Source organism: Papilio xuthus, unplaced genomic scaffold (assembly GCF_000836235.2).
Source record: "Papilio xuthus unplaced genomic scaffold, Pxut_1.1 DF827714.1, whole genome shotgun sequence".
Classification (NCBI taxonomy): Eukaryota; Metazoa; Arthropoda; class Insecta; order Lepidoptera; family Papilionidae; genus Papilio; species Papilio xuthus.
In genome coordinates, this window is record NW_013530935.1 from 4,780,546 (window position 1) to 4,801,553 (window position 21,008).

The 21,008-nt window shown below is 31.4% G+C and overlaps 1 protein-coding gene across 1 annotated transcript; it reads left to right on the forward strand.

The window, feature by feature from the left end:
• The first annotated feature begins 200 nt into the window (after nt 1-200).
• On the forward strand, nt 201-20,212 carry Cht5 (chitinase). Its single transcript, XM_013310891.1, has 11 exons — nt 201-401; nt 6,572-6,636; nt 7,526-7,695; nt 9,271-9,436; nt 14,424-14,646; nt 15,364-15,487; nt 16,200-16,397; nt 17,278-17,574; nt 18,177-18,392; nt 18,578-18,652; nt 19,181-20,212. The coding sequence occupies exons 2-11, from the start codon at nt 6,579-6,581 to the stop codon at nt 19,298-19,300; spliced, it is 1,647 nt and encodes a 548-aa protein (XP_013166345.1). The 5' UTR covers nt 201-401; nt 6,572-6,578; the 3' UTR covers nt 19,301-20,212.
• Nucleotides 20,213-21,008: the final 796 nt, after the last annotated feature.

The window sequence follows — 21,008 nt, forward strand, 5'->3', positions numbered from 1 at the left end:
GATGAAAAAGATGATAAAATAACTACTAAAAAAAAAGTTAGATTTAATGATCAGTAGTAAATTATAAAATATGTAGAGATTAATAAACTGGTTTTCAATTGATTGAAATCTTCTACTAATTTCGGCATTAATTAACCTTTACAAAAAATATTTACATTTTATTTCTATTTCCTTAACTTGTGATTACACGTCCGATGGGACGTGTAATCACATGTCAGGAAAATTACACTAAATATAGTAATTCTGTGATAAACAGACTGTAGCCTCATACTGTTCCTTAGATGAGATACGAGGAAGTTTCTGATTTGGGACACCCTGTGTAGTCGCGGTGTGCGCACGCGCATATAACCGAGGTGCAACGGACGGATAGACGCACTCGCACGCACGCCTCCGTCACAAACGTGAGTATTATTTTTGCGAATTTGTTACAGTATATTTTTTACGTTTATAAAAATTAAAAAAATATTTTTTTTAAAAGTGCTCAAAAGTGATAGTGTATAAATGTGTGTTTTCTATAAAAAAAATATGGCATTTATAAGCATTTTTTTTTATTAGGATTTATTGCTTATATTTACTTATATTACGAGTACCAAAATTTATATGAAATCCAGAAATATGGTTTGTCCTTTATTTTTGCTTAAAAATAATATCAAATAGCATAACGATAAAACTAATTTTGTTACTTGACACAAAAAATAGAAAAATATTAAAAAAAAATGTCTCATAATTAAATAAACTAATCATCGTCAGCTAAAAATGGCGTCGTGTTTTTTTTTGCAAATCGCTCTTTGACCTGTAATTTAAAAATTACCAATAAATATTTTGTTATATGTAATAAGCATTTAAGATATTCAAAGAATTAAATCTACTCATAAATGTTAAATTTATTTTCAATTATTTAAATCAGTTTTCTCCTTTCTTGCTCTCTTAATCCTCAACAATTAACAAGAACATAATCAAAATCATAATTAATTAATTCTATGAATATTAAGACTTTAAATATAATGTTCTTTGAAGTGGAAAATATTGTACTAACAAGATTTAACAGTTTTACGATATTTATTATAATATTTCGAAAGGTATCGACCAAGTAAATAAGTCTTGGCATTTAATACAAAAAACTTGTTATAAAAACAAATACATTTTTTATTTTTTTTTTGTATTGTTATGTACATTTCGAACATAAACATTCTGCTTAAAAGTAGACAAAGAGATTCTTTGTCATCTTAAAATAAAAAAAAATTGTATCACGTTGTAATCTTAGCGTCGGTGGCTCAAGGGTTTCAACCCTTGACTTGAAATCTGCAGGTCCGGGGTTCGAATCCCGTCATGTACAAATGTGTTTTTCGATTTCCGATTTACATATGTATATATCCGACGTTCTTACGGTGAAGGAAAACATCGTAATGCAACCTGCATATATCTGTGAAGAAATTCAAATATATGTGTGAAGTCAACCAACCCGCACTGGGCCAGCGTGGTTGACTAAGGCCTAGTCACCCTTAACTGTGGGTAGGCTCCGAGCCCCTCAGTGGACATGTAGTGAGCTGATGATGATGTAATCTTACTTATATTATAAATGCGAAAGTTAGATGGATGAATGTCACAGGCGTAGACTATAGTCTGGAAGAACACATAGGTTACTTATTATTTTTTAATTCCGCGCGGACCCAGTTGTAGGCGACAGCTAGTTCTTAATAACTACAGTTCTTAATAACAATATTGATAATGAATTATTTGCAATTGAAATAGTAACATTTAATTCGTAGTGTAATTGTAAACAGATTAAATATTGTTAGCGAAATGTGATTTATTACAGGTTTGTTTGGGCCTCGGGGAGACTATTAGGTTAGATTTGTTGAATGTTAGAAAGGTTTAGCGTGATTAAGAGTAATGCTGCGTCACGCACAACCAGCACGCAGGGAGAAATGTTTTCTTTCAAGGGATCAATCAAATAATGTTTATGTATTATTTACATCGCAAGTGTTTCTTAACTTATATTTAAGATATATAAACGTTGTTGAATTAACCGTTGGTTTCTGAGACGTAATTCTTTGTATAAACATATCGTCATCTTTGTCATTATCTTTGACAAAACAAAGATAATATTATGTTTTAAACGGCGATTTTAATCTCGGAAATCCACGGTAATTGTTTACATCAATATAATGTTTATTAACACATTAAAAAATATTTATTTTTCGTTATAAGACATTACACTTTTTAAAGTTAACGCGTTTACGAGGTGTCGCACCTTTTAATAAGTATTTATATGTTCAATGTTGCCTCAAAATTTATTTGTTAAAAGTTTTTTTTAATAAACTACCTATTCTTTTGGGCCAAGTTTTTAAAGTATAGTTTATATATTTGTGCTGTATCAAACATTATGTTCATGGTTCACAAAAATTTTAATTAAAAAAACTTAATTGACAATTTTATAGTTATACGTTAAGTGTTAATTTGATTATGTAAAAATTTATTCGCATTAATACATGACAACGTATCAGATAATACAATATATAAACCTTTATGTAAATTGGAATATGAGATAGAGTTTTAGTTGACCCGAGCTAAAATTACTTTAGTTAAGGGCCGCTTGAAGTCCACAGATAATATTAGTCTTCCAGTTCGTTGCTTAACACAATATAATAATTGGAGACGTTTGTTGAATAGCACCTGAGTTATTAATTTCATTAACATATGTAACTACGAGGGAAATGAACACTACTCTACTTGTTAGAAATATTAAATCAATTATATAGAATTTTCTACAATGTTTAAATTACTATTAGGGTAAAGTGATAGTGATTAATCGTACAATTCATTTTTTTTTAAGTTTATTATATGGTGTAAAAAAAACTTACTTTTTTGTGTCGTAAATAATTTTACAATAAATAAACTAAATATAGCAAATAGTTCTCTTTGGTAGTTAGAAAAAAATATTAATTATCTAACAGAAGTAATAAGTTGTATAGCGAATAATTTTTTTTTTAATTCGCTGTAAAACTTTTTACTTTTCTTAGATAAAAAAAAAATTAATAACTCGCTAGTGTAGTTTATTCAATTAAAAAAGATTTGGAGTAATAGATACTCGATAGTATTATAATTTATAGATATAATAACCCCACTAGATACGGCATTGTGAGGTTTCACTTTCATGCTGGAAAGGATAATGACACTTGAATATGACTCATCGAAGACAATTTGTATGCTTCATACATTCTCATATGCAGTGGCACGGTGCGTTGGCGTATGCGTGATGTGCAAACTAATTTAATGCAGATTTTCTTGAAATTGATACCATTTTTTTTATCAAGTACCGTTTTATGAATTCCTTTGTTTTTTCCTATTTGTTTTGAAATGGGAGATTTTCTTGAAAATTGAATTTCGAACAATTAGGTTCGAATTTTAAAAAATGTTCTTGAATTTTCTTGTCATTATTGTTTTTGAAAACATGTAAAGTTTTTTAAAATTTTAGTAGTTAAATCAATTTCTTACTAATATTATAAATGCGAATGTTTGGATGGATGGATGTTTGAAGGTGTCTCGAGAACGGCTGTATGGATCTTGCTGAAATTTGGCAAATATGTAGAACATAATCTGGAAGGACACATAGGCTACTAAGTTTTTTTAATATCCAATTTAAAGCTTTTCTTAGTAGGTAAATTTCAATTATTTACTTTATCTTCAACACATATATAAACAGATAATGTTATAGAATATAATTTCATTTAAGAAAATACTGGGACTCTACACAATTATCTCAAAGGTTAAAGTTGCGTCTAGTTAAACTTTTACGTTCGTTGTCTGAACTTTCTGGAAATTCTTGTAATTCATAAAGTACAAGGATAAATAATGAGGCTCTCTCTAATTGTACTCGCATGGCTGTGTACCGTTTTTAATTCAGTCCTTTTCAACCCCTAACTGTTGAATACGATTTAGCATTTTTAAAATGAATTTAACCGTGTTTTAAACTGAATTTAAATATTCAAGAACATATTCATGCATAAAGTTTTAAACGTGTATTTGTTAATATTAAAACTGAAATTAAAATTACATTTAAATATAGCGAATTTATTTTTAAGACACTTTTAATGGCCATTAATATAACTTTCTATTTTATAACATCACAAATAAAACACTGGTCGAAAATAAATTGCTCGAAAAAGTAGAAGTAGAGAAATGTCAAACCGAAAAAAACAATAAATCGGTTGAGGTTAAGGTTTCGTACACACTGAGTCAGACACCGGTTTTTATTAGCATTGCTAATAACGTTGAACTTGATATTTGCTGGTGTACAACCGGTTTTTTTCTTGTCACATTAAGTGCTAATTCTTAACAACTAGAAAACTTTCGCTGGCTTTCTTATTAATGATAATATTAACGTTAGAAATCTTAATTTGTATCCTGTTTTTGTAAATATTATTATAGTTTCAAATGACGTTAAAATAGTAGTAAACAGTGTAGAAACTTGAAGTAGATGATAATTTATAATCATTTAGGTATAGTCAATAAAAAAAATAAGCTGTACATAGCATCAATTAATATTTAATGTCATACTATTATAATATTTTAAATACGAATGTTTGGATGGATAGATGGATGTTTGTTAGAATGTATCTACCGAACGGCTGCATGGATCTCGCTGAAATTTGGCACAGATGTAGAACATAGTCTGTTAAACACATACGCTACTAATGAAGTTTTTTGTTTAATTCCGCACAGACAGAGTCGCGGGCGACTACTAATACGTATTAAATTAAAACAAATGTCACAATATTTGTGAGAAACATTTTATGAAAAGAATAAACATGAAATAACACTATTACAAACTAAATAACTTTTTAACTATCTTTGTAATAAAACCTTTTCATTGATTAGCGACATAATTATTCGAATTCAGTACAAATATAATTAAACATATGTAACCCTGTCTGAATAGTCATTGTGGGTAGACAAAGGTTGTGACGAGTTGCTGTGATGAATTTCAATTGATGACTCAAGTCAACTATTTATCCTGCTTTTGAGGTCTATACACTTTTGTTCTTTGTCCATTAATCGCTTCCTATAATTTATGAAGGAAACAATAGTATATGTTATTAGAATACACGTTTAAACCAATGATAAAACCTTAACTAGAGGTTAAATATTAACTTTTTAAAGATTATTTTAAATACTTTGTTATCGAAAAATAAAGAAAAATATTGTTTTCATTGTTATTACTTATCGTAAGAAAAGTTAAACTTAAAGAAAATGGATAGAAAATTCTACCTAAGATAAGTACGATTGACTGTGGGTTTTTGAGGCCAAATTAAAGTTTAAAACATATTATAGCTGTGTTGGCAACGATGACAGACGATATGTTTTTTATAGAGACAATGGTATCAGAAGCCTACGGTTAATCATTTTTGTTATTAGTCTTTTGTTTTGTTTGGATTGATCTTAAGGTGTTCGGTCGTAGTCTAATTGGGGGTAAAATTTAATTGGGGGTAATTATAGCAATCAATCTATAGAATAGATCTGTCGTCATATGTTCAGATATATCGGATTGCGGTCATGTTTGAAGCGACCAGGTTAATGGGTGAGTGTAGAACTCGAGCAATAGTCCCGTTATGTATAGTGCCGTTATAACGTCGCATGTCACCGTACAATTTTGAATATTGCCAATTTGCAATCACTAGCAATGGCAAAAATCAATTAACCAATTAAAATATTGTTAATATTTAATTAGTTGTACTCATATGTTATAACAAGTTGCATTATTTACAATTTGACGACGATAGATTATAAACTGGTTAGCAGACATACTATTGGTATTTGAAATGATTTAAGGCAGAGCTTTCGTTTTTGTAACTTTAAGATTTTGTATTATTGGGAAGATTATATAATGTCAATATTTATAATATTACGGTAACACAGGACATGTCCCCTCTCTAATTACTCGCTAGAGACTCACTTAAATAACATCGTTAGAACGAGTGCTCGAATTTAAAAAGTTTTGTCGTTTTAATGTTCTTACTCGGATTTGTTTGAGGTTCGTTGCAAATTTTTATTTTTATTCTGCAATTTTGTTGAAACTCATATTAATTTTGAATTTTTTATGCTAATGCGATTTTATATTGCTTCATTGAGCTTTTCTATTTGATATAAAAGTATCACATAGAACTAATGGTATTTTGTTAAAGTTTAAGTTTGGGGCAAGCGACAAAGAATTATACGCTTGAAAAATTCTTAAGTTGAATTTTACGTTTGTTTATGACCTTTAAATACATTTTAATAATGTTCAATAATTCATGCTCAATAAGTCAACCAACCCGCACTTGGCCAGCGTGGCTGACTATGGCCTAGTCACCCTTAACTTAGGGTAGGTTTCGAGCCCCTCTGTGGGGGTGTATAGTGAGCTGATGATGATGAAATCATGCACTGCATAAAAGAGGTTTTAAGAATAAACAATAGGGTCTTCAAAAAAGTACTTTTAGTTTACTTATTTTCTTCCTACAAGACTTAAATCTTTGTTTAGATCTGTATTTCATAATTCATATAAACATAAATATTATCTTTCTTGTTTCAGATATAAAATGCGAGTAATACTAGCGGCGTTGGCTGTCCTGGCAGTCGCGACTACCGCGAAAGAATGTAAGCATAAAAACCAAAATAACTTAGAATTAAATGAACTAAGTATAAAAAAAAAGATTTTCATAGTTGCTATACTAAACTATAACGAACTTCTAGATATTTCACACTAATATTATTAATTTTTAATGAAATATTTATCATAAAACCTTTGTGGTGAAGATCTCTTTGATTAAAAACGTATTAAGCAAGATTTATTAGTAGCCAGTAATCTAGAATTATTAAAAAGAAATTATCTTTTCAATTTAAAAGACCTTGACCGGTGTAATAAAGAAACGAAGCATAAACAAAGATATTGCTGAAAATGAGTTTGTCTAGAATACACGTAGAGAACGCGATGTTACGTTCCTAATTATAAAACTAAACTAGATAATTTTGTACTATGTTAATATGTGAAATCTCTAAGGGGTAAGCAATTCAACTCTACAATTTTACAGCTAATTTCTAAACTTTCTAAGTATAACACATGACAGTTAAGATAATTAAAGTTGTAACTTTACCCACACAAACTCTCATACACCTATCATGCACACATATACAAACATAAAGCAAGCGATGGTTTTAACTTACCCATCACAATATCACCAAAATTTAGTTACAGTGAAGGCTGAAAAAGCGCTGTTCAGTATTGAGCTAGTAGTAATAGCATAGCCCCTTCTTTATGCCTAATGCTTTTTTCATTATTAGCATTTTTTTAGCTTCGTAATTTTCCTTGTAACCATTTCAAATAAACTCGAAACTTGTGCTAAGCCCTAGCCTAGCCTGGGCTATTACATGACAATCGATTGGTGGGATTCGAATTTCGAATCCACGATCGTTAAATCGGTCCGATAATCATTAGGCTATTGGCGCTAAATTGCGGCTAATGTTTTACTATTTTTGTTTCTTGCAGCGGACAGCAGAGCGCGCATAGTATGTTACTTCAGCAACTGGGCGGTGTACCGTCCCGGGGTAGGCAGGTATGGAATTGAGGATATACCTGTAGACAAATGCACTCACATTATATACTCCTTCATCGGTGTCACCGAGCACTCTAAGGAGGTTCTCATCATCGACCCAGAGGTAAGAATATTCAATATGACTGTATTATAAATCGGAATGTTTAGACGTATGGATGGATGGATGGATGTTTGTTAGAAGGTACCTCCAGAACAGCTGCATGGATCTCGCTGAAATTTGTAAAATGTAAATCATAGTCTGGAAGAACACATAGGCCACTGAGTTTTTTTTTTTATTTCGCGCAGACAGAGTCGTGGGCGACAGCTATTAATATACATATATAAATTATAACAGACACATTGCCAAATGTTTATCGAGATCCATTAAGCCGTTCTGATGATACCTTCTAACAAACATCCATCCATTCATATAAACTTTCGCATTTATAATATTTAAGTAAGATAATTTGATTTTAATGATATTTATTTGAAGCATCTTTCCCTTTACAATCTCTAAATCATTTAACAATAAAAGGCGCCAGACAAAACGCCCAGAAATCTTTATTAAATTCTGAACTTGACTCATTTCCATACAAAATACTTATAACTTACCAACAATTCAGTATTCGTTTTTATTATTTGAATTTTTATAAAAAACTTTGCTTTGAAAAGACTTCATTATAAAGATGATTTACTTTTAAAAATATTTGTATACGATTTGTGTAATGAATAAAGACTTTAAAAAAATATAAATACATCTATTTGACAATTTTAATATTTTAAAATTGGAATAAACGTTCACTAAATAATGTGCCCTTTACCATAGGTTTCTGACACCAAAATTTCTGTATAAAACATATCGTCCTCCCTGTCATTATCTTTGAAAACACAGAGACAACAATATGTTTTAAACGGGATTTTTCACTCAGAAACCCACGGTTACCACATTCCTTCAAAATGGCTTGATCGATTTTTATGAAATTTTATTTGAATATTTAATAGATCTGAGAATCGGCCACTATTTTTAATCCCGCGAGGATGGATTCGCGGGCGACAGCTAGTTTATATAGATATAGTTACTTACTATTCAAATTTTTTATATATTGTGTGATTTGGTTAAAATAATTTTGCTGTGCGTTTAGATTAGATAAAACTTGTTAGTAAGTTGCTAATCAATTACTGTACCTAAAGTAACTTGTGTTTTGTTAAAACTATTTATTTTACGAGTAATTCTCATATTTAATGTTCTAGCAATAGATAAACTTGCTTCTTTGTTGATAACATCTCGCTAGACGGACCTTCTCTTAATTAAGGATCCTTATCTGAGAATTTTATTACATTTCTTCGTATATTTTCTCAACTGTTTCTCTAGAACTATATATAGATGCGGGGAAATCGGAAATCTTATTTTCTTGAATGTCAGATTACCTGGTTTTAAATAAAGATCTTTAGTCTAAAAACTCTAAAACTTATTCTAAACACCATAGCAAAGTTTCATAAACAAAAATAAATTTATAAACATACACATTTATATGTCTTGTAAAAACAACTAAGCTCTAGGTAGGCATATTGTCCACGATAACAGTAGAATGCCGTGATTTGAACCTATGACTTAGAAGTCACAAATCGTGTGTATATCTTTAACCATTAGTCTATTGGCATATCTCTAATTTATATTTTTTTAATTTATAATCCGCAGTTAGATGTAGAGCAGAATGGCTTCAAGAACTTCACTGCATTGCGTGGCTCCCACCCTGACGTCAAGTTCATGGTGGCGGTGGGAGGCTGGGCCGAGGGAGGCTCAAAATACTCGCAAATGGTAGCACAGAAGAGCACGCGCTTGAGTTTCGTTAGAAGCGTTGTTGGTGAGTAAAATCAATTTTATAATACTACACAGTTTCCTCTGACATAAAAAATTATAATCTCAGTTTTAGACAGAGAACGACTGACAATATTTTATTGGCTAAACTCAGTTATTGCATTCTTTACCGGCTTTTCACTGTCAGCACTTACGTTATATAAATAATAGTAAATTAAAAACAAACTTGACTAATAAACTCCGGGGGAGCGAGTCGAATAACACCTCATTCAGTAAATGCGTTCCAGTCATTTAGGCTTCAAGAAGTTTCTATGGAATATACGACATACACAGTCTTGTCAGTAGTCTAATTAACTCTTAAGTCTAATTTATAATTTAGTCTCCGAGGCTTCGTAATATCGTATATTAAGTTTGCATTTTCATTTTATATTCTAATTCCAACGTATTTCATACGAGTTCACTTTCTTGCTACACTAATACGTATATTAAAATATCTAGTGTTTTTAATATATCTTAATATATATTTTACCTTATTTTTAGTTAAATTTTAATATGAACATACTTTACATTTTGCTTTACGTTTGATATTAAAATGTACGTTATTTTTAAAATCTAATCTTTGTTTAATTTTAGGATTAAGTTTTTTGTTGCTATGTTTTTATTATATTTAGATAAAAGGATTTTTTCATTAAAATCCATAATTCAAATTGTTGTTACACAATTATGTTTTCTCGTAATATTGTGAATAGTTCACAATTTGACGATTTGTAAGAGACAATTTATAAAATGTCGGGATATTATCTGTTAAATTGTACGTAAACTAGCCAGTATAGAATTTGCTTTACGTGATACCAACAATTATTATAAAAAAACAATTAAAATTAATACTATTCTTTGAAATACATCAACCTACCCTTATCCCTATCGAGGGTCGGCACAGCATGTACTACTCCTCCAAACATCTCTATCAGCCGTCATATCCGAGTCTACCCCCTTCTTACGCATATCCTCTTTCACACACTCATTCCATACTTTTTTGGTCTTCCTCTACCCTTGTAGCCATCCACATTCAATCTCATTACTTTTTTGCTTATATCATCATCATCCCACCTCATAACATGTCCAAACCACGCTAATCTTTTACTCCTCAATTTCTCGATCACTGGCGCTACTTTCAAACTTCCTCTAATATACACATTTTTAACTTTATCCTTCCTTGTCACACCACACATCCATATTAGCATTCGCATTTCAGCTACATGCAATCTTCTTTCATCCGAAACCTTGGTTCCCAACATTCAGATCCCTACTATTCTTTGAAATACAATAATCAATTTAAATTTAATTTTTTTTTAATTTTATTTTATATCATAGATTTAAGAGTTTATGTATTATAAGTATATATATGTATAAGGATGTAAATAATTAATAATCAAATATTCTGCATTATTTCTGTTAATTACATTTTCAAAAATCCTAGTTGTTGTATATAAAATTCAACGAGAACGTTTATGTGCGAATAAAGAGAAAAAGCAGTTTGAGATATTACCCGTTCTTTACACGAGAGGTCGCTACGAGCGAGTGAAATTCAGAAAGGATTTCGTGCAGGAAACGCAAAGCCGATGTGAGAATGCTTACGTGCAACCTGCATATGGAAATGTCTTTAAATTTTGCTTCCAAGTTAAGTCGTATTAAACGATCTAGACGTGTTGTGAATTTTTAAGTTTTGTGAATTCCCGACTGTCAAGTTTTTCATACTAATCCTAGGTGAATTTGTATTTATTTTTTTATATTTTTAGTGGAATTTGATGTTATTTTTTCCTAAGAAACGTTAATAAAAAAAACTGAACAGAGTATGAAATTTGTTGTCGTTACTCAAGTTCGATAGAGCGGTACAAACGTTATACAAATTTTAACATTAATCCTACGAACACTTTCTAGCAAGTTTTCGTGCTAAGTAACCTAAGTGAGCAGACAGTCTGTTCTGCAACTGCGTACCTAGGACGAATGACATGCACCATCGTATCGTCATCTACAAAATTTATATTAAAACTAGCTGTCGTCCGCGACTCCGTCCGCGCGGGATTAAAAATAGATGTTGGCCGATTCTCAGACTTACTCAATATGCATACAAAATTTCATGAGAATCGGTCAAGCCGTTTCGGAGGAGTATGGGAACGAAAATTGTGACACGAGAATTTTATATATATGATTTGCACAGCGCACGCTGTCGGGTGCAAAGTACATTAAAAATATACATCTATCATACTAATCGAATGTTTGGATGGATGGATGGATATTTGTTTGACGGTATATCTGGCATATCTTAATCTTGCTTAAATTTGGTACAGATGTAACTCATAGCCTGGAAGACGTACTACTAATCGAGTTTTATTTATTCTGATTCAGCAAGTTTGGACATAATTCGCGATGATGATACGAAAGCGCTTGTCGCAAATTTCGCTAGGCCCAATGAAGTTGTGTAGGCTGCTTTAAGCGAATGATATAATGGAGCAATAACAAAGATAAATTGCCTGCAACATACACATTATGCAATTTCTTCTGATTACTGTACTAGTCATAAACGTCTCCATGAATTCTTATACAGTAATAAATTGAGTATACACAAGGAAGAATATCTATTAAGAATGATTTTAACACTTTTTCCTACAATTCACCACAGTATGTTATGAGCTATGTCACATAAATTTGACATTGATTTTGTTTTCTAATTAAGGATAATAATCGTTTTAAGTTCTCTTTTTTCAAAGAACAGTTACCTATAATACCGAAAAAATCCTGGAAATTTAATAATATAAGGAGGAGATATAACAAAAAGAATTATAAATATCGTTTTATTTGTCATTTTTAGGGTTCCGTACCTCGAAAGGAAAAAAACGGAACGCTTATATCACTTTGTCCGTCCGTCTGTCAAGACCCTTTTTCTCAGGAACGCGTAAAGTTATCAAGCTGGAATTGATTTAAATATATGATCATTAACACTAGTTCCTTGTAAAATAAGATAGGGAAAGCATGTAATCCCGCGGGCAACTAGTAGTTATGTCACACATACGGCATTCTATCAACATAGCTTTTAGAATGTTTCTCCCACAATTTAGTTTATCGAGACACTTTAAGCAATTTCGCGGCAGGAAATAGTGAGTTACGCCTCCCGTAGGAATTACCTAGAGAGCTTGGAAATTGTCATTTCCTGATGGATGTTTAGGGTTTGCCGAGCAATTTACTGACAGTTTGAAGTTAACACATTTTATATAACATATAATATATAATGATATATTTATATCAGTGATAAATTTTATATGCTTGTTTCTGTTTTGTTCAGTTTATTTCTGCTCTGTGTATTCGTCTAAGATTCAGTCAAAAATTACATTACTTATCGTGTGTTTCTGAAACTATGATATCTTTATAAAACATATCGTGATCCCTATGATGATAGCAATGTTATAAATGGACATTTTGGACTCAGAAAACCGCGGTTAAACATTATTTATCGCAATTTATTTCTACTACTATTTTGCAAAACTTTATACAATGTCAGGAACCTTTAAAACCGAGCATTTGTGACCTTAAGTTAATCAAGAAATGTGTCAAAGATTATTTAATCGTTTATTAAATTCGTTAATAAACTTACAATTTTTTTTTGTATTATAATATAAGTAATAAAAATAATCAAATATCTCTACAAGTAGAACTTTCTTTGTGTAGGACAAAAATAAGGGGCAATATTTTAATGCGACCTCCATTAGTGTCATTGCAGTGTAGCGAGCCTCCGGCGACGCACCGCGCTCGGACTGTTACTGCAAATTGCTTTTTTGCCCTCCTTAATATGTAGTTACGGCTAATTGCGTAATTATTTTATAAAAGCCTTTTCGGTAATTGTCTTATGAATTATATAAAATTCTTTTCACGCGCTTATTAATCATAGTTTAATAAAAAAATAGTAAGCTTTCTAAAATATTATCATCAATTAATTCTTGATTGTTTTTTCTCTGCTACGCTCAGAAAAATGTAGCAACTGTTTTTAAAAATCATGGTTCGTCTTCTTATTAAAGTCAAACCTTGATAAACGAGAATTTAAAAAGCTAGTAAAATATCACGTTCCCTTAGACTCTTGCTTATCTGGTTTAGACTGTACTTCAAACGTTTATTAGCACATCATTTCGAATAGAACAATTTACAAAAGTTTTATATAATATAGTTGTTGCCTGCGACTCCAGCCACGATAAAAAAAAATAATATATAGCCTATGTGTTCTTCCACACTTTGCTCTCCATCTATGCCAAATTTCAGCTAGATCCGTTGCATCCATGCATCTAAACATTCGCATTTATAACAAGTAAGATATGAAGATTACAAAATTTCGTAAAACTTTCTCTAAAATTTTAACTCTAACCTCCAATTCTAACAACAAGCGGTATTCAGGCAAGTGTGGAAGGCAGTTAAAATAATACGTAACGTTTACAGCGTGACATGACTCCGAGTTGTACGAGAGAGGAACATTTTTATATCCCCACATTACCCGAGCACGGCTTCGGGTATGCAAATAAATGTCATATTTCCAGGGGACTTATTACGAACTGAATCCCGGCGAATGCGAGGCACGGCATACTCGCTTTTAATTATTTTCCATTATCGTTTTAGAAGAATGCTCAGACGAGTTAATTTAAAACTTTGCCTTTTGATATTTTTGTAAGCCCATTATGCTTTTATTAAACAAATTTCAAATTGTTACATTTTTTGTATCAAAATAACGTTGTAAATTAATATTTGAAAACAATAAAAGGTAATTTTATCGTTATAAGATGAAAAAAAAATGTAAAATGTTAAGTGTCAAAGCTTGTTTCCATTGCTTAAGAGGGGAGAACTTTTGCCTCCTGATAACTCATTTTCTTAAAAAAACAGTATTTTTTACATGTTTTTGTAAAGATTAAACACTAGACAATCACAGTTATATTCACGAAGTTAAAACACCATGTATTCACATAAAGGATAACTATAGACTGTCGTTACAGATTTCCTAAACAAATACGAGTTCGATGGCTTGGACCTTGATTGGGAATACCCCGGTGCTGCTGACCGAGGTGGCTCCTTCTCCGATAAGGATCGCTTCCTGTACCTCGTGCAAGAATTACGACGCGCCTTCATCAGAGAGGGGAAGGGATGGGAACTGACAGCGGCAGTACCAGTTGCAGCGTTCAGACTTATGGAGGGTTACCATGTACCTGATCTGTGTCGGTGAGTAGTGTCATACAAATTTTATGTCGGTGCGGAATTTTGTAAAGACATGCAGTGATTAAAATTCAATCTAATAAAAATCGAGATAGTTACAAAATAATCTTAAATTCAATTTAAGTTGGTTTGGAAATAGACAACACGAATTGTTTCTCTATCTATGCAGATTCAGTTCAAAAAATGCGGGTTCTTTTGTTTTCAGTTGTAACGATTATAAAATAAATCGATTTATATTCCAATTTTTCATCAGATCGGAAAACCTCTAGGAATCAAAAGCTCAGCTAAGCAATAAAATTGAATATTACGAAAGACATTTCATCACCACATTAGCGTGGTTACGACTGTTATAAAATTGGAGAGAGCAATTGAAATTTTAATAGCAGTAATATCGGTACCTTTGAAAACATTCTCCCTCATTCCATGATGTTTTTAACATTTTTCCTCTCTCGAATGAAATTATATCTCATCTTGTTTGTAAAGAAATTTTCACGGCAATATAGTAAAAGCGAGTGGCTCTTCATGAATAAATGATTAACAGAATCATAAAGCAATTCAGGGAAGATGTTTCTTAATTCTCAGAGCTTGTTATAATAAATGCCTTATTCAAATGTAAAAATCCAGTGGAAATCTTTATCCGACTTCAAAAAGAATTTTTATGTATTTAAGTATTAAACCCATTCAGTCATTTTCACAGTATTCGATCGTGTTAAATATTTGCAGAGAATTGGATGCTATTCACGCGATGACTTACGATCTGCGTGGTAACTGGGCTGGCTTCGCAGACGTCCACTCGCCGCTATACAAGCGTCCCCACGATCAGTGGGCTTATGAGAAACTAAATGTGGTAAGTGACATAAACCGTTCACGACAAGGTCCGTTTAAGATCCGACAAGTTAACACATCCAGTGCCACCGACCCACCGACGAGTTTACTTTAATAAAACAATAGCATTGATAGTGTTTAATCACCGTGTCAGATCATTCTATTGTACTATATGTTATAGAATCTTTGACTAAACGTTAAATATGGTCTTATACTGTTAGTGTTACTACTAAAAAGCAACTTAGTACTTAGGAAGATTATTACATAAAATATGTCAATTAGTATTTTTGAATTCTCTGACATCTGTTATTATGTTTTTAAATTACAATGTTCAATTAATTCACATAAATTATTTATTGTTTTTGTTTAATTCTTATTAATTTCTTTTTGTATTGGCAACATTCAAATTATTATAAACTTTTTTCCTATGCTGGCAACAATGGTGCATTAGACATTCATTGGATATAAGTGTGCTACAGGAAGGCGCGCTATTTTTATAACCTAACTAACTATTCAATAAATAGTTAAAAAAACCACACGACCTCTTGTTTAATTATACAACAAACTGTTTAGCATTAAAATAAATATTCTTGATGGATTATTAAAAAAGAATGAAAAAAATATCCCAAATATTATTTTTTATTGTCTGAGTTAGAAATAATATTATAACAAATAGAAATATAAAATCTGTGATTGATTAATCGTCATACAACTGTTTATATTAAATATTTCAGAACGACGGTCTTAATCTTTGGGAAGAAAAGGGCTGCCCGTCTAATAAGCTGGTAGTGGGTATTCCGTTTTACGGGCGTTCGTTTACATTGTCAGCGGGCAACAATAACTATGGTCTGGGGACTTATATCAATAAAGAGGCCGGCGGAGGAGATCCCGCGCCTTACACCAATGCTACTGGCTTCTGGGCTTATTACGAGGTAACATTGTCTATTATAACATTCAAATAGGCTCTTATACGTTTTCTTATAACCCTGTGAAGAGATTATACTTTTGTTATATTTAATATCAAGCTAAACTAGACTAGATATTTACAAATTCAAAGGCACTAAAGCAATTTAAAAGGACAGTTGTTCCATTAATGTTCAAGACAATAGACATATATTTAGACATTTTTTTAGACATTATGTTTTCTTTCTAAAAGGCTGTTTATTAAAGTTGTGTTAAAAATATCAAGTCATTTTTAGATTTAACTTTATTTCTATGTTGGTTTGTTAGTTATTTAGTAAAGTCGTCGTATTCGGGTTATAGAGTTAATTTTCATAATATCGATGGTCGCGAATGCTATTTAAAAATTCAATTTGTTCGTACTTGAAGTAAACGAAGAAAGCAAACGTTTGTATCAACTTAAGAGGGTTAAATAAAGTACAAATATAAGAATGAAGTATTAAAGAGTTTCGAGAAAATTCCATTGTTTCAATTGGAAAGTTTTTCCAAAGTTTATTTTGTGGAATTTTCTCATTGCGGTTCCCTCGACTTTAAAATTATTGAACGCAATAAAGTCTCGTCGAATGAAATGAAACTATTTTCAGTATTTTCTTATAATACACAAGCTTTCGAATTATTAAAAATTGTTTTGTAAAATTTCGTTTAAATTTTCATGACGTTAAAATGTATTTTAATCGTAATTTTAATTATAATCATTAGCAAACTTTAGCTTACGATATTCTTTAATTATTTTAAACTTGCAGGGTGCATTATTTAGATTTGGGTAATAAATTAAGTTCCCTTCATCAATTTTAACAGCTAGGTATCTTGCTTGTAAAATTGTAGTCCTTTAATTATGTTTTTAAATTCCAGATCTGTACTGAAGTAGATCAGAAAGATTCTGGCTGGACTAAAAAGTGGGATGAACATGGAAAATGCCCCTACGCGTTCAAGGGAACACAGTGGGTTGGATACGAGGATCCGCGGAGCGTGGAAATTAAAATGGATTGGATAAAACAGAAGGGTTACCTCGGAGCGATGACGTGGGCGATCGATATGGATGACTTCAGGGGTCTGTGTGGTCCCAAAAATCCTCTAATTAATATCCTCCACAAAGAAATGTCGGGCTACACCGTTCCCCCACCCCGCACCGGACATACCACCCCCACAGTGAGTATCCAAGGCAAAGAAAACAAACCTCTCCAGATTACTCCGAGCTCGGGCAATATAAGTAAAGTTTGCGTACGAATTTATTAGGCTTAGGACTAGGGATGGATATTTTTTGGCTTTAATCGATATCGAGTCGGCAACGATTTAATGCAATTTAATCAATCGAATACAAATGATTATCGCTGAATAGAAGATATGTTAATTTGGAATTTGATACCTAAGTAAAGTTTTTTTTTATATCGATTAAAATTAACACAGAAAAAATATTTTAGGCTACGATAACTTATAGTTTACCATTATTGAAAATATTTAAATTACATTTATTGAAACTATGTAAAATTGATTCCTCAAAATTTGCAGAAATTTTAGTTTTGAAAAAAATAGAATACAAATGTCAAATATATTACGTGATAATAAATATTGCACTTCATTAATTATCAATTATGAAAGGAAATTTTAACGTACAACACTATTTTACTTGTATATTGCTCCTTAAAGTAACAAGAGATAGGGTATTTACTGTCAAAATATGTTGGCAATCGAGAGGCGATAAATCCTTTGGACAAATGGAAGTCATAAATCATCGCGATAAAATCTTTTAGCCGGAATGGGCGCGGCCACCGTCGACACCTAGCGACCCAGCTGAGGGCGCCCCTGTGATCACCACGACTACAAGGCGACCCACTACTACAATGTCTACTTCCACTAAGACTACGACTATTAAATATACAACTACTCGTGTGACGACAACAACAGAAGCTGCCAGTGAAGCACCTGAACCTGAACCGGTCAATGACCATCCCGAGGAACCTCCAACGGTAAGTTTTATTATTTTTTTCATTGACACTTTTTTGCTGACCATCCATTGATTATACTAAGAACCAATGAAGCAAGGAATGTGTTTGTACATTGATAGATTGTCATTTCTTTCATTCCTTTTGAAAAAACTGAAATAACAATAATTTGTATATTATAAATAATAATTTCATTCCATTTTAAACAGGAAAACGAAGTTGACAACCCTGATATCTGCGATACGGAGGACGATTACGTGCCTGACAAGAAAGCTTGCGATAAGGTACGATAATACAGACAATTTCATATTATCATAAAAATAAACAGCTTTTCTCAGCACCTATTGGTTTAAAATAGTTTGTAACACACTCGTAATGAAAATAATACGTATCGTGACTGTAATATTTGAGAGATAATTTAATATAATTCGGTCTTTAATAAAGCTTGAAGATTCATTCAGATTCAAAATTGCATTCTTAACTTATATGAGATTAGGATGGGTCTCGTATACCGTTAAACGCCTGACGTATGACATTACATTACCATCGCGAACGTTACGACGCCAGATTTGCATTTAAATTATTATCAGGCGCATCTTCGACATTAAATTGCTTATTTATACTATATAAAACTCTTAGTAATCACGTAAATTTTATTTATCATAATTTTGCTTGGTACAAAATCTTTAGAATCTTACTGAACAAAAAGTTTGCTTGACTTGTTAGTGATAACGAACGTAACAATGAAATAACAAGAAAGTTCGTTGCAGAATTAAGTTGCCCGTTTTGAAACAAAATTATTTATTTTTCAGTATTGGCGCTGCGTCAATGGAGAACCAGTGAGATTCACATGTCAACCAGGGACCGTATTCAACACCCATCTCAATGTTTGTGACTGGCCACAAAATGCTAAGCGACTTGATTGTAATTAAACCCAGAAAAAAAACGCAACACGCTCCAGACATTAAAACGTACAAATGTGTTTCTTTTACCAAACACGTGCTTTATAATTCTTGAGCGTGTCAGTAATAATGGAGGGAAAGTTTTTGCATTTGATTTACTGCTGTTTGTTTTTTTTTATAATTTGCGGCGTAATTATCGTGTAATCTATGTAGATAGACATCACTAAAATTGTAAAATACAACAGTCCGTTGACAGCTGTCAAATTAACTTGTTCGAAATTTAAACACTAATAAGAAATTTTAAATTACTCAAAATAATTTTAATTTTGATTGATAATTCATAGAAATATAAAGTCATAGTATTTGTTTCGTATTTTAATTTCTTTTTTTCTTTTAGCTGTCATAACGGACTTTTAATATTTAAAAACTAGAACAGTTTCAGTATCAGACTTGTACAATTCGAAGTAATATTGATACTGAGATTGTTTTACTTTACCAACGAACATTTTAGAATAAAATTGATTGCTGCTCAAATTATATAAAGGAATTTATATTTTAAATCTGAAAAGCCACGAGAGCTTGTACCATAAGTAATCCTATTCAAGTTTCATATAGTTTATAATTTGAAAATTGGTTCAACGGATTTACGAAGTACGAAGATTTGCGTACGTAACTTTTGGATTTATATTCTAAGATATTGTGATTGCTCATTAATAATAATTTGTTTGTATTTAGGTTAAGTTATAAACATTGTTGTGTGACATTTTAAGCAAAAATTATATCTTATCTAGTACTTAATTCGTTGGGAGCTGGGAGCCAATTATAGCTCTTGGCTTCCGTTGAATTTAAATGGCTTTCCAGCCTCCCCCCAATCCCCACCACTCGTCGGAAATGGACGCCGCTTCCCTTAGGTTAATTTATTTATTTTTCCAATAAAATAGTGAATGAAAATATTGACTTTTATTTAAGAAAAATAGTTTGAAGCTTGCCAGTTATAATCTCTTTGGTATTTGAATGAAATAAATACGGTTAAGTTTGTTTAATTGGAAGATTTATCCCGCGATAAATATAAAATGTAACCTATAATCACTAATTTGTAATATCTTGCTATTCAATTAATAAACCTTGGACACTGTAACAAAATTATATATTGTAAAAAATTAACCCGCATGCAGTTTTTGCTTTGAATTATTGAGTTCATCAATTCTTCATAAGTATTTACCAAGCCTTGTAAAGTGTGTCGACGGCTCATTTTGCCGACACTTCAAAGGCGTTGTCAGCATAAATTACATTTCAAACCTTGGATAGTAATGTAAAGAAAAACGTCAATTCATTTTTTATCACGTTTAAAATTTGCAAGACACGTTATTAAGAATGTTTATCGCTTAATGTGCCCAATAACATAATAATCAATTGTATTTTTTTACTAGCGGTCGCCCGCGACTTTGTTAGCGCTCATTATTTCGTTCTAATTCTTCCAAGATTATTATCCAGAACAAACACGGTCTTGAGGACAGACATACAGAAACAACATAACAGACAGAACAGAATAACATATCGATACGATACAGAAATTACATCATGTGTACTGTATATATATATTTTTTGATATTACATACATACACTCCAATTTTATTAATATGTATAGATGGGACATAAAATTATTTTAAGCGCCTGCTGCATTTTAATACCAAAAACTTAGTATAAAAGAATTGCTAAACGTGACACTTAATTATTT

Coding starts and splice junctions, on each gene's coding strand:
- Cht5 (XM_013310891.1), top strand. CDS start 6,579: ATGCGAGTAATACTAGCGGCGTTGGCTGTCCTGGCAGTCGCGACTACC. Junction 9,437..14,423: donor TTTCGTTAGAAGCGTTGTTG/GTGAGTAAAATC, acceptor CTGTCGTTACAG/ATTTCCTAAACAAATACGAG. Junction 14,647..15,363: donor CATGTACCTGATCTGTGTCG/GTGAGTAGTGTC, acceptor AAATATTTGCAG/AGAATTGGATGCTATTCACG.